This window comes from Chrysemys picta, chromosome 21, assembly GCF_011386835.1.
Source record: "Chrysemys picta bellii isolate R12L10 chromosome 21, ASM1138683v2, whole genome shotgun sequence".
Classification (NCBI taxonomy): Eukaryota; Metazoa; Chordata; order Testudines; family Emydidae; genus Chrysemys; species Chrysemys picta.
This window is the reverse complement of record NC_088811.1, coordinates 17,422,436-17,437,368: the sequence shown is the minus strand read 5'-3', so window position 1 is coordinate 17,437,368 and position 14,933 is coordinate 17,422,436. Positions and strand designations below refer to the sequence as shown.

The 14,933-nt window shown below is 44.5% G+C and overlaps 1 protein-coding gene across 2 annotated transcripts in view; it reads right to left on the bottom strand.

The window, feature by feature from the left end:
- The window catches only part of FBXO42 (F-box protein 42), an 88,133-nt gene that overhangs the window by 42,437 nt on the left and 30,763 nt on the right, over positions 1-14,933 (bottom strand). For both annotated transcript variants that reach the window (XM_005281776.4, XM_042852977.2), the window contains exons 2-3: positions 10,763-11,029; positions 1,513-1,629 (exon numbers count right to left, since the gene is read on the bottom strand). In XM_005281776.4, the coding sequence (XP_005281833.1) occupies positions 1,513-1,629; positions 10,763-11,012 (367 nt within the window). In that variant the 5' untranslated portion in view covers positions 11,013-11,029. The remainder of the gene's footprint in view (positions 1-1,512; positions 1,630-10,762; positions 11,030-14,933) is intronic.

Genomic DNA, 14,933 nt, shown 5'->3' with positions numbered 1-14,933 from the left:
CAGTGTTTTTAACCAAGCCTGGCTGAGATCCCTTTTCATGAAGCAAACTCGCTATCCATTTACTTCCTAGATGAAGGATGCCACAGTGTGTCTCTACACCCCAAATATACCAGAACAGACACCTCTACAATTTTCAGCACTGAAAAAGAGGAACTTGTGGGGATTTTCACAGCTTATTTTTAGTAAAATATTCTCAAATTTTTGCTCTGGCAGGGGGTTTTATTGGGTTTGGCAAGTTTCACCCAAACCTGGAAATCTGTATCTAATTCCCTGGCTGCCCTCTTAGCCTTTCTACTAAAGGCAGTTAGTAAATAGAACAGTGTGCAAGTCATCTTCAGGTGGTTTACTAGCACTGGTACTTAAACCTGAGGGGTGTGTGCGTGGGTCCATACAAATTCCATATTCTGTGCATCACTCGCTTAATACATTATTACTTGGGAATATGAAAATGTTATGACTGACGACGCTCAGAATCCTACCACTCACTTTATATTTACCTTTTTAAAATGAAATCCTGTTCCCGAGAGCCATCTCCCAGAGGGGCCAGAACCAGAGATGTAGACGGATAGGGACTGAATTTTTGTTATTTGTTTGTAATTGCCTAGCACAATATGACTAGAACTTCTAGGAGCTACGGGAATACAAATGAATTGTCATTTGATTTACGTCCCCGCATGTGAACATTTTTCAATTTTGTTAGAGAAATGTAGAGGTAGAAAGCAAAGATTCACTCCTAAACTAAGCAACATCAGTTGAGTCATTGGCCTCTATGAACAAGTCATATCAATATCAAAAATGTGATTGCTTGAGTACCTCTAATCTGCAATCCTGCATGCTTTATATGCAGTAAAATATAGCCTAGCCTCCTCCAAATAATGCAGAAATATGTAAACATTATCTACTGCAGCAACCCGCAGATGCCAAGCCAGCTGCCATGTATAGGCTCCAATTCATTAGCTCTACCCATGTCACTGCACCGAAGTCATTAGACTGAAGCTTCGGTCATTTTGACTGCAGAAAGCTAAGAGGGACTGAATATTTAAGAAGAAAATTAGTTAAGTCTAAAGGTTGGGGTTTTTAAAAGTGCCCAAATGCCTTAGGAGCACACATCCCACTGACTTTCAATAGGAGTTGTGCTCCTAAGTCACTCAGTCACTTTTCCTCTTAACTTCGCATCAGAGTGTTAACCACAACAAATGGTTTATCATGTATCTATACTTGTAAATAAAATTAATTAAAAATAAAATAAAAATAAATAAAATTAATTACAATTTAATTAATAAATTAAAATTTTATTCTATTTATTTACTTGTATACTGTTTGTGTTGTCAGAACAGCATATTACACATACATTTACCTTTTACCCAATTATAGGGATGTGCACTACTGCTACATCTTGGGTCAAAGTACTATTATAAATTCTCTGCAAACATGACAGTAGCTGCTAGGGGTGGAACACACTGAATTACTGGATTAGCAGAGCTCATATTTCCTTTCTAAATGTGTACTTACTGTGTGAGAAGCGCTGTGTGATTGGGGTTCCAGGATAGGGATACGTGCGACTCTCCCATTGAATATTTCCTTCTTGGACCGCCTTGATAAAGCCGTGATAACACTGATGTGCCACACCTAGAAAAGGGAGAAAACAATACTTTAGTCTGCTTCTGGCACAAACGTATTGTCACAAGACTAGGAAGGAGTTGTTCCTCCGTGATCGGCATTGCACAATTCCCAAAGGAAAACAAAACCCATAATACTCCTATATTAGGCATGGGTTAAGTCACTTGTCTTGATGAACAAATAGTCCAACTCAGTATGGCAAATGCTAAGGGAGCAACAGGAATAAATGACAGTGTATCCATTTCTCCTAGAAGCCATGCATACTTGACTTCTTTTTGCAATTCCAGGTCGGGGAAGAAAGGTTAATAATTGCAGTTTAATGAATGGAGGTCATAAGGCTGGTAATGGAGGAGCAGCATGGAAGGTGTAAGAGGTGGTTGGGGATCAGAAGGCAAGTCCTTGCATTCTGACAAAAGGACTATAACTGCTCCACTGCAGGCCCCCAGAGGATTCAAGAGCGGAGAGGACAGACAATTCAAAGCCAGTGAGTGGGCCCAAAGGGGGTAACTGGTTATAAATGATCTGCACAATTTTTCTGTTTTTAAGACTTCAACAGGTTGAGGACAGAATAACCCTTTTGTGCAATCTAATCACGTACACAGTGTCTGTATCGGTTAGCCTCTCCTGTCCAAAACCTGCAGCTAGTTAGGGTAAATTACCAGCACTGTAAGCTTACCATGTTCTAGAGGAGTTTGATTCAGAGGCAAGTGCTTAAATTAGAGTCAGAAACAGTTTAGAGGGCTCAACAGCTGAAGACAGTGAGAATTTGGAGCTTTGGGGGATTATAGGTCAGTGTGCTAAACGCCTGGACTACAGTTAAGGAGGGTCTCTGCAGAGGTGAAACATGGGGGAATATACAGGCTGGTGAGAGACAAATGTATTGACAAAGAAGCGAAGTGTAACAGTGGCAGGCCCAATGAACCTCTCTCAAAGCACAATGCAACACCACTTCATCTGCCAGCAGGAGCCAGACGCTGGAGAGACCAGGTGAGAGATGGATGTCAGAGATGTCTGGCGTCTATAAATATCTTTTTGCATTGGTGGTGAATAGGGGCTTAGTGCACTTTGGGGCATTAGAAAATACACCTCTACCTCGATAGAATGCTGTCCTCGGGAGCCAAAAAAATCTTACTGCGTTATAGGCGAAACCGCGTTATATCGAACTTGCTTTGATCAGCCGGAGTGCGCAGCCCCGCCCCCCCGGAGCACTGCTTTACTGTGTTATATCCAAATTCGTGTTATATCGGGGTAGAGGTGTAGGTGTTTTAAGATAGACAATGCCTGTGTTCTATGTTGCCATGCAAGTCTGTTGTGTCCTAATCACCGCGCATATCGTCTGTGCACAACTGCTTCTTTGCCAGATGAGCATCTGCCTGTTTGTTGAAATGAACCTTTGAGGAGTCACAATACATTATAATGAAGTTCTCCGAACATGTTGGCTGCTATTGGCAACATGATTTTAAAATAAATTTACAATTAAACATTCCTATTAGAACATACCTTAATTAAAATCTGTTCATTTCTCACATTACTAAAGGGGAAATTTAGCCTCTTTGCCTGTGGACACAAAGACCCCCAGGCAGAGCAGGACCAGAACCAGAGCTGCTGGTTCTGTATGTAGGGTGCGGATTTATGCTGAGGGATTTGGGATGGGGCTCTGGGGATCCACCAGACATTGCCCCCAGTGGAAGGAGAAGTGTCTACTAAAGCCTCAGGGCTGCAGTAGCTGTCACAGAGCAGCCTGGCAAATGGTCCAAGGCCTGGAAACATCTGCTCCTGCCAGCATTCACAAAACCTCCTGTACCAAGCCACAATACTTAAGCCAGATACAAGAGGAGAGGATTTAGCTCTTAGAGAATCTTAACGTTAGCAAACAAATACCAGATTTGCCTACCAAGGAAATAGCTCACTGAGAGCTGGATTCTAGCTTCAGTTATGCACTGCTGTCATGGAGACTGGTCTATGCCCCAGACTGTCTCCTGAGAGTGACCCCTTCAGTTTGCTAGGCCCCAAGGACCCACACTGTTCAACAGGGGCAGGCCTGTGGCCTCCAAGGTTGGGCTGGCGGCACCAGCATTCCCAATCTCTCTTCATGGCTCTGTGCAGCAAATCCAGCCAAGCCAGACTCCGGCTGGAGGCTTGTACTGTGACCTTTCAGGGCACAATGCTCTCAGGGGGTAGGTCTACACTGCAATTAGACATCCGCTGACGGGTTCGCAGGGCGTGCAGTCAGAGATTTGAGGCCCCTCCCACTTTGCAGGGTCCTAGAGCCCAAGCCTGGAAGTCTACACCACAGTTAAACAAACCCACAGCCTGAGCCCCACGAGCTCACGCCAGACTCAGGTTTTTAACTGCAGTGTAGACATGCCCAGGGAGTATTTACAGTGACACAGGCAGTCTTTTCAAAACAAGGTAACCATTTATTAGTCACCTGGCACACGATCTGAAAGTCCTTAGGCTACAGAAATAACGGTTAAAGCACAGTCCATCTTGGTTAGCCCAGAGGCCCAGCCAAGCCGCAGCAAACCCAATGTTCAGGTTCTGTCTCTCAGTCTGACCTCCTTAGCCAGGGCTTGTCTACACTTACGGTACTGCAACGGCACAGCTGCGACACTGTAGTGCTTAGCGAAGACACAACCTACGCCTACGGGAGAGCTTCTACCGTCAGCATAGGTACTCCACCTTCCTGTTGCCATAGCGCTGTCTACACCGGGAGTTAGGTCAGTATAACTGTGTCACTCAGGGGTGTAGATTTTACAGTAGTTATACCGACGCAAGTTTGTAGTGTAGACCAGGGCTCGGTTTCCAGGTGAGAACCCCACGGGCTTCCTCCAAAAGCCAACACTTTATCCCCCACCTCTCTTTGGTCTCAGTTTGGGGCCTTGGTTCAGCCCATCTCCTGCTGGGTCATTGGTTGCTAGATGTCAATGTCCTGATGACTGGGTTTTCCATTGTCTTCTCAGACTTTCCACTGATAGGGGACCGGCCTCAGCCAGTCCTTTGTAAAGGCCCATTCAGGCTATGACAGCTAGGGACGATAGACACACACAGACAGACAGACACCATCTCTTAGCCTGCCCTGAGAGCAAGTGTAGGCCAGGTTTACACTACAGATCTATACTGGTATAACAACATCACTCGGGGATGTGAAAAATCCATCCCCGAGAGATGAAGTTATACCGACCTAACCTCACCCCACCCCACCCGTGTAGACAATACTATGTCGAAGGGACAGCTTCTCCCATCAACACAGTTACCGCCTCTTGGGGGATAGCTCAGTGGTTTGAGCATTGGCCTGCTAAACCCAAGGTTGTGAGTTCAATCCTTGAGGGGGCCATTTAGGGATCTGGGGCAAAAATCGGTCTGGGGATTGGTCCTGCTTTGAGCAGGGGGTTGGACTAGACCTCCTGAGGTCCCTTCCAACCCTGGTATTCTATGGAAGATTATGCCGATGGAAGAAGCGCTCTTGTCAGCTGCACCGATGCAGCTACGCCACTATAGCGCTGTATGTGAAGACAAGCCCTTAGTCCTTTCTCCCCCTACTAGGTAGCCATGCAAAATATAGTGGAAACTGAGGCACACATAGGATTAAAAGATATTTCAGAAAATTTTCACTTTGTCACAACCCTCTATCTCCTGCATTTAGGCAGCAGCGATTTAGAGATATGCCTGATATTAGAACCTTGCCCCTGAGAGCTGTCCTGGGTCCACATCTCCAGACAAAACAGGAGGATTCTTCAACTTATTGAACCGTTTTTCCATACTGCCCATGGCACAGGAATTGTAGAAAATTGATACCGGAAGTAAAGAAACACTAGGAGAAATCTATAGCCAGGAGAATTAAAGACAAGAAGAAGGATTTCTTTCAAGTATATGGAAAACAGAGCTCAAACTAACTTGATTACAAGTTTGGTTGATAAAGGTAGCATTGATGTAATATACTTAGATTTCTATAAGGCATTTGACTTGGTACCACATGACATTTTGATTAAAAAACCTAGAATATAAAATTAACATGGCACATATTGATTAAAAACTGGCTAACTGATAGGTCTCAAAATGTAAACGTAAACAGGGAAATAAGTGGGTATGGTTGCTAATGGGGGGTCCCACAGGGATCAGTTCTTGGCCCTACACTATTTAATATTTTTCTCAATGACCTGGAAGAAAACAAAATTGCTGATACAGTTTGAGGATGACACAAGAATTGGCGGAAATGGTAAATAATGAAGAGGACAGGTCACTGATCCAATGTGATCTGGATCATAAGCAAGCCATGCAAGTATTAACACAGCTAAACGTATACATCTAGGAACAAAGAACGTAGGCCATATTTACAGGATGGGGGACTCTATCCTGGGAAGCCGTGAGTCTGAAAAAGATTTGATGGACATGGTAAATAATCAGCAGAACATCAGGTCCCAGTGCAATACTGTGGCCAAAAGGGATAATGAGATCCTTGGATGCACAAACAGGGGAACTTTGAGTAGGAACAGAGAGGTTATTTTGCCTCTGTATTTGACACTTGTGCAACCATTGCTGGAATACTGAATCCTGTTCTGGTGTCCAGAAAGATGTTGAAAAATTGGAGAATTCAGAGAAGAGCCACAAGAATGATTAAAGGATAGGAAAAAACATGCCCTCTAGTGATAGATAGACTCAAGGAGCTCAATCTATCTTAAAGAGAAGGTTAAGGGGTGACTGACTTACCATCTATAATCCCCTAAACGGGGAACAAATATTTGATAACTGGCTCTTCAATCTAGCAGAGAAATGTATAACACGATCCAATGGCTGGAAGCTGAAGTTCGACAAATTCAGATTGGAAATAAGGTGTAATTTTTTAACCACTGGAACAATCTACCAAGGGTTGTAGTGGATTCTCCATCACAGAATTTTTAAATCAAGACTGAATATTCTTCTAAAAGATCTGCTCTAGAAATTTTTGGGGGAAAGCTCTCTGGAGGTCAGACTAGACAATGGTCCCTTCTGGCCTTGAAATCTAAGACAGTGGAGATTCTAGAACTTGACAAGAGATTTTCCCCAAAATTCTTACTCAAAGCCCTGGGCTGGGGAAAAACAAAAAAACAAAACAAAAAACCCTTAAGTATCATACTCTGGGATTTGTGGCAGGAAAATGTCAAACTAAAGCCCTAGGTCCCTGGACAGTTGGTCCCCAGGAGGCCACATCGGAAATGTAACCTGAATTATATGATTTTAAAGCAGAGATATCCTGACAAACAGGAAAAATTAAGCATTAGAAAACGAACAAAGCATTTACCTCAAGTGACCCTCTCTGCACTGTAGGGTACAGGTGAGCAACTGCTTCTGCTATAGTCTATAGTAGTTGCTAAACTGACATGCCTGCTAAACAACAACTCCCCCCATCACACTCCCAGTGTTAAAGACTAACTAGTCACTCAAATGCATGCTGCCTAAAGACACTCATCCCTGTTGTACACAGTACGCCTCTCCCACATTCTTTTTCCGGGTGAATCACTAATTTCTACTTCATTCCAAGCTTCTCCTTTATACCTTTAAGCCATGGGAACTGCAAGAACAAACAAGCAGGTGACTCCACATCACAGAGCAGCAGAGGGTGAGAGTTTCAGATAAGGGGCTAAATGCTGTGCTGCTTTAGGAGTGCTGGAGAAGGGTTTGTTACCTCCCATAACTTGATGTGCTGAAAGAATTTTGCATTGTTCACTTCCAGAAGGGCTCCATCTGAACTATGACCTGTCAAACTCAGAGCAGGGGAGAGAATACTCAGAAGCGATACAGAGCTTTACATGTTCAAAGAACTCGGCAAACATCCATTCTCGACCTTCCCATGAGGTAGGCAAGTACCAACCCCATTTTACAAAAGAAGATTGCACAAGGTGACTTCCAGGCTCCCCACAGAGCCAAGACTAGAAACTCAGGTACACCTACCTTCTTCACTTTTCCTGCCAGCAAAGAGCCAGCAGTAAGTTTTGCACATTGCTGTTAAGCTCCAATCTGCATACTACAACGGCCAGCACACAGAGCTCCAGAGACACAGAAAACCCCTGCCCCAGAGGGCTTAATCTAAGGGTATGTCTACACTGTTCATGTTACAGCGCGGCCGCGGGAGCACTGTGACATGGGCAGTGTAGTCACGCTATCGCCGGGGGAGAGCTCTCACGGCGATAAAAAATAACCACCCCGAACGAGCGGTGGTAGCTTTAAACGCCAGCAATAAAGTGCTGTCTATACTGGCACTTTTCAGCACTAAAACTTTTGTCGCTCGGGGGAGTGTGTGTGTGTGTGTGTGTGTGTGTGTGTTTTTCACATTCCTGAACGCCTAAAGTTTTAGCGCAGAAAGTGGCAGTGTAGACACAGCCTAAAAAAAAAACACAGATGAAGGGTTTGGGACAGCGATAAAACAAGCTAATGATTATCGGGATGAATCAGCACAGTTATTTTTGTTGTGGTTGTTCTTTAAGGGGGTAGAAGTAAGCTGAGGGAAAATCGCAGCAATGTGTCCTCCCCATCCACTCAAAATCTTTTAAACAGAGCGATGGGGATTTGTGCTTTACCTGCAAGTTAGGTATTTTACAGAAATATCAGGTGGTGACAACAGCTTCCAGGCAGAGAGAGAAAACCTCTGCATTTCAGTGGCCCTCACCTCCAGGAGACCAAGTAGGTGACATTTTCAAACTGCCAGATAATGTGGGAGAAGGTGTAGAACTCCCTGCTCAGAGAATGTAGCACAGGTCATTTAACGAACGGGACACCGACGGCAACTGCAGGCCTAAGACACATCCCACAGGTGTGACCAGGGGAAAAAATGCAAGGAAAATAAAAATACCCTGTGTCCTATAAGGCAAGTTTGCCTTTTATAAGTCAGGTCTCTCTCCCCTGACAGCTCTCAGCCCTAATCAAATCCAATTCCATCAGTACAGTATTTACTGTTTGATATTAATTCCCATGTATTTTGCACTGCCCTCAACTTACTATGCCGCATATTTTTGTTTTGAAAACAACTGCCCTGTAGGATTCGGTGCATTTATCCAGTCCACCCTGGGGCAAATCAAGGCAATTTAAATATCAAGCAGGAAACCTTGATCTAAATAATTGATTTTCATCTTGTTTTGCATTTGTACTTTTTAGTTATTTTCCTAAAGAAAGGCCGATTCTCACTAGCTGATAACTATTAAAACATTTTGATTTTTCAGTTATAGTCTTTACACTAAATTTGGTGCTTCTTTTCACTAACAGGCAGATACGCTATATCTATGAGATGTATTAAAGTAATTTGTAGCTTAACCTACACTTATTCAGAGTCTTAGTTTATTATATTAGAAAATGAATTGAATTAGAAATTGAAGTGAATGCTACATTTCTTATTTACTAGATTAATATTTTTCTTTGTGTCAGGCTCCGTTTGGATGAAAATTTGAGAATTAAAAATGCACAAACAGCATTTAGGGGTTTTTTTTGTTTTGTTTTGTTTTTTAAAAGTAAAAAAAACTACCTCCAATGTGCTGGATACATAAGAAAAAAGTTTATCAGAACATGTTTTGAATTTAAAACCAATTTATTAAACAAAGGCAGTATTATCTGTAGTTAGTGAACTGAACTGATTGTTTCTGGTCACCATGTCCTTTGGGATTTTAGAACTAACGGATCTCAACCTCATATGTAGTTTTCCTGCTTTTACAGCTCCCAATTAGTTTTACTTTGAAACAACTGCTCATTGAACTGAACTGGCTGAATAAACTAAATGAAGAAAATATTCTCTCTGCACCAGCAAGAGAGGCTATTGTTGTCAAAAGCGGTTTTAGCATTTTGACAAACTCTGGTTCCAGGTGCTTAGTCAGTGACTTCCACCAGTTCAGTAATCTGTCTTTAAAACTTGTACAGCAAATATGTACTATTTTTTTATTTAAATTACTTTTTAATCAGATTATAGTAAGATTAAGACTTAATTTAGGTTGTAAATTTCAAATTTAATTTTAAATAGGTTTGTTTTTAATAATAAACCTGTATTTAAATAAAAAAATCATTTTTAAACTAATTGATTTTTATCCACTCCTGGCCAGTCCTCATCATTCTAGTATCTGAGCATCTTGTGACAGGAAATACAGGTAGTGGTCGGGGACATGGGAGCATTTTGTTTCTTGGAAACAAGACATTGGTTGAGGCATCAGCTGCTGGGGAGGGGAAGCATCCTCTCTCCTTCGTTCTGGGCAGACAGAGGTGAATTGAAATTTGGGAGAGGGTCTAACCTAATTCATTGTACTTTATAGGGCACCTATTGCTACAGCATCTGAATGTCTCTATCTTTAGAGTATTTCTCCTCCCAACACCCTTGTCAACCAGGTCAGTGCAGTTATCCACATTTTACAGAGCGGGAGCTAAGGCCCAGAGAGACTAAATGCCTTGCATAAGGTCACACAGGAAGCATGTGGCAGAGCAGGGGACTGAACCCAGGTTAGCAACCTAATCCTTAGACCATCCATTCTCTGCATTTGGATTCCTCATTATCATCATCCCAGCAAACCCTGAGAGTATCTAGCTTTCCCACTATACCTTATCCAATATCTGCCTGTACATCCAAGAACGATAAAGCACTTTTGCTGGATGCTTCTGCTACAATGAGCAACACTGAAAGAATGCTGATATCAGGGCCGCCCGGGGGGGAGGGGGGGACAAGTGGAGCAATTTGTCCCAGGCCCCGCAGGGGCCCCCACGAGAGTTTTCAGGGCCCCCCACGAGAGTTTTCGGCAGCAATTCAGTGGCGGGTCCTTCACTCGCTCCGGGACCCGCCACCGAAGACCCCAGGCCCCCTGAATCCTCTGGGCGGCCCTGGCTGATATTTAAAACATCCGTATTATGCTTCAAAATTAGTATTACATTGAGGTAAACAGGAGTAGCTCATAGCCCTAGGGTATCTGCAGACACAGGCAGATATTACTCCATCAGTTTACATGTAGTTCATATTATGAAGTTTATCTTCTAAACCACAAAAGCCAGCGACTTAATTCTGTTTTCACATGAAGGCTTAGATTCCGGACCACAGTTATGCAGCAATATGTGCAGCCACATTAGACAGTGAGCCCTGGAATGAATACGGTGCTACAGTGAAAGGATAAAAAGAATTCACTGCTGCCGTTTGTACCTTTGATGAGGCGATACCACTGTTTGCAGACAAGGGCAGCGGTTTTGTGCTCCTGGTATGGTGAGAGGAAGGACAGGATGTATTCTAAAACCTCTTCTGGCAGCTCCAACATCGATCGGTTATGCCTGGTCTCCTCAACCTCCAGATCAGCACGTGGCTCCTCGTCTTGCTCCATTGGTCCTTCCACCACTGCTTCTTCTGGGTCCACAGCCATGAAACTGTCATCTTCACTGTCCGAGGAACTGGCCATGGCATTCCACTCCACAGCTTCAAGAAGGGGGGCGGGAAAAAAAAATTCACATTAACATTATATAGAAATAGTGTGCTTAGAAAAGCCTCAATCGTGGATTTAGACATCAGATCTACACCAAGTTCTGCTTCAATAAACTGCAAGGCAAAATATTTTGATATTTCAGTCCTCTGAACTGTGATGCCCAAAGTCTGGCTCTGGGCAAAGGTCATCTATATTTAGGGTCAAATGTTCAAACGTCTCTTCGCCCTACAAAACGAATGCTTAAGTGCTGCCATCATTGAAGCAAAAAGTTTGTCTATGTTTGGAAAGTGAGTAAGCCACCTCCTTCCTTTACTGGCCAGCGCTTTTAGAGACTCGTTCTTTATCCCTCTATCCCAGAGATCCCCATTACAGCTCAAATGGCAAACCTGAAAATAGGACTTAAAAAAACCCTAATGCAACTCTCCTCTCGCTCAGCAGCCTGAGAAACTACTCAAAGAGCAGTACCCATATATGTGCGCGCACACACAAAATATTTCCCGTCATAGGAATATATAGTACTGGTAAATGAAACAATGAATTCACACGACTGTGGCTCTTTGGGGTAACGATTGCTAATCTGGCTCCCAAACCAGTGAGGTCCGAGTATCACTGCTCTACAGTAACTCCTCTAGGTGAGGGTTTTTCAAAGTTCGGGTCACGACCCAGTACTGGGTCGTGGCATGTAAGGCACTGGGTCGCTCTGGTCAGCATCGCCGACTGGGACGTTAAACGTCCCGTCAGTGGTGCCGCCCAGCTAAGGCAGGCTAGTGCCTACCTGTTCCAACACCGCACTGTGCCCCGGAAACAGCCAGCAGTGGGTCCTGCTTCTAGGCAAGGGGGCCACGGGGCTCCGCGCGCTGCCCCCACCTTGAGCACTGGCTCAGCACTCCCATTGGCCAGTTCCCGGAGCTGAGGCAGGGGTGGTACCTGCAGGCGAGAGCTGCGCGGAGCCACTTGCGCGCCTCCGCCTAGGAGCTGGACCTGCTGCTGGCCGCTTCTGAGGCACAGTGTGGTTCACGGGGCTAGGACAGGCGGGAATCCTGCCTCTGCACCCCGGCCGCGGTGCTGACCGGGAGCCGCCGGCGGTAAGTCCGCACCCCAACCCGCTACCCCAATCACCTGCCCGAGCCCTGAGCCCTCCCCAAACCTGGAACCCCTTCCTGCACTCTAAACCCCTCATCCCTGGTCCCAGCCCAGAGCCCTGACCCCCTTCCGCACCCCAACCCCCTACCCCAGCCCTGAGCCCCTCCCACACCCCAAACCCCTCATCCCCAGCTCCACTGGCTCACGGGCATCAACAATTTTCTTCAATGGTTTTTAATGTTCTTCAATGCTGGGCTCCCAAGGGAGGGGGCTATCCAGTTTCTCTTGGCTGGAGGGCTGGCAGCCACACAGAACGTTGGAGAGGGAGAGCACGGGCGGGAAGGCAAGGTGGACAGGGATCCTCGGAGCTTCAAAAGCAACAAGAGAAAGGATAGCCTTTGACTCTCATTCCTTTCACTGCTCCTCTTTGCTAACCCTGTGTTTTGCCAGTCAGGCAACTTTCCTTCCAGGCTGTGATAACTTTTCAGGGAACGTGAGAGAGGTGGAAGACTAGGAGGGGATTTTGTCCAACACTCCCCTTTGGCAGCCCCCTCTGCTCCACTGCCAGCTCTTTCATTTGTGCTCAGAGGCCTGTAGCCTTGTCCATGCTGTAACAGCAATAGAGAGAACGCTGCCTAAAACTGGTGAACAGTCTGGAACCACTACACACGTGTCTACAGGATTTCGCAACAGCGTTAAAGAATCATGTTTAAACCCTACAACAAAAGCTCTCTTAACTTAGCCCTGGTCTACACTGGGAGGGGTGGGGGTGGGGGGGTCGACCTACCATACGCAACTTCAGCTATGAAGTCAGCATATCTTAGGTCGACTTACCTGGCCGGGAGGACGGCGGCGAGTCGACCGCTGCTGCTCCCCCGTCGACTCTGCTTCCGCCTCTCGCGAGCTGGAGTTCCAGAGTCGACGGGGAGCGCGTTCGGGGATCGATTTATCGTGTCTTGTCTAGACGCGGATAAATCGATCCTCGATAGATCGATTCCTACCCGCTGATCCAGCGGGTAGTGAAGACCTGCCCGTAGTTTAGCTGTAGCATGGATATGGATTGCTATGTTACGATTAGCCCTCCCAAACACCTCACAACATGACAGAAACAAGCTAAAGGAGCTACTGCCTAGGCATGTGGTCAGCACCACACCCTTGCTAAGTGTGGCAGTGATAATGCAGGACAATGGCACAAGCGGCCTACTTTAAATTAAATTAAATTAATGGAGATATCCCATCTCCTAGAACTGGAAGGGACCTTGTAAGGTCATCGAGTCCAGCCCCCTGCCTTCACTAGCAGGACCAAGTACTGATTTTGCCCCAGATCCTTAAGTGGCCCCCTCAAGGATTGAACTCACAACCCTGGGTTTAGCAGGCCAATGCTCAAGTGAGCAAGATGCACAAAGTAATCAGTGGAACCAGACTTACACTGGAGGCCATCACCACAAGTGGTCACCAGAAACAGAATGATTGTTTAAGGGGAAGGGGAGTTTTAATAAAACCAGAGTGAAAAACTGTTGCAGAGTTTCTTCTTATGGGTAATTTTAAGTGTATTTAATTTATGCACAATATTACAAAGTCTATTACCATGACCGTGGGATCAATTTCTAATGTGGATCTCAGCCAATATACTACTTGTAGCGACAATGTTCCAGCTTATCTGGGGCTATGACCCCAGGTTTAAGTTTTATTGATAAGGGGAAAAACAGAAAATTGGTGATTTCAGACTAGAGAGGCTCATTAATGTTTAAAAGCCTTTAAAAGAAATTTACTGCTACTAAAAGTTAAGGTTTTAAGGCTGACAAGATGTCCCATGTTCATTTTAATGGTTCTCTCCAGGTATAGATCTAGAGATTACCACAATGAAGAAATTCAGTTCCATATCATCTGTTAATGTAATCAAGAATGGGTTTGCAATTCCCCAAGCAAGGAACTCACCACAGGGCCCCAACAATGGTAGGGTCTTCTCCTCTAGGCCCCCCCCTTTGGGACAGGGGTCTAGAAGGAGAGAAAGGGGAAATTAAAACTTGAACTGGGAGTTGCCTGCTGCTGAAAGCAAAGGAGGAGACTGGATCATGGAGCTAAGCGAGGCCTCAAGCAATTGCCTCAACCTCCACTGCTTGTGTTTATGGCCAAGGGAAGGGTTTAATAAGCTGTGCATGTCAATGAAACGCAGCCAGTCTAAAGTATTCAGAGGTCATGGCTGCTTAAAAGTAATTGTTAATGACAAATGGTTACCTGTGCCACCACAGACTAGTGAAGCTGAAAGCACGAAAAGACCAGTTTGCTGTCACCTACTCATTTTCTTCACTTCACTCAGTTTGAACAATAAAAACAGTAACAGTCAAGTCACTTTTCTTATCCCTGTGCTCTAATGTTTGGGTTTAAATGTTTCCTAGTTTGAAACCCAAATCAATAACTTATTTATATTTATAAAAGTGTGAAAGCTTTTTTAAATAAAAACATGAAATAGAACCTAAATTTGGAGCCAAAACTAGCCGGCAAGGCCTTTTTAATGAAATAGTCCCCTTTATCTATATAATCAGATAAAGAACATGGTGTCCTTATAAACCATTTGATTTTCATGACAGAAGATACCATCCTCAACTTGCCCAAATAGTGCCAGAAATTAAAAAAAAAAACAACTTTCTATTAGTGAAGGTCTTTCAGCCTCTCATCATTTCCATTATTGTCCATCATTAATTTGTACAGTTCCTAACTCCCATCACAAATACAAATCAAAAGCTTCATTTAGAGGTCAGTTGTGTAAATAAAGATTGGCTTTAAAATATGTTTAGAAGTAGGAGGAGTTTG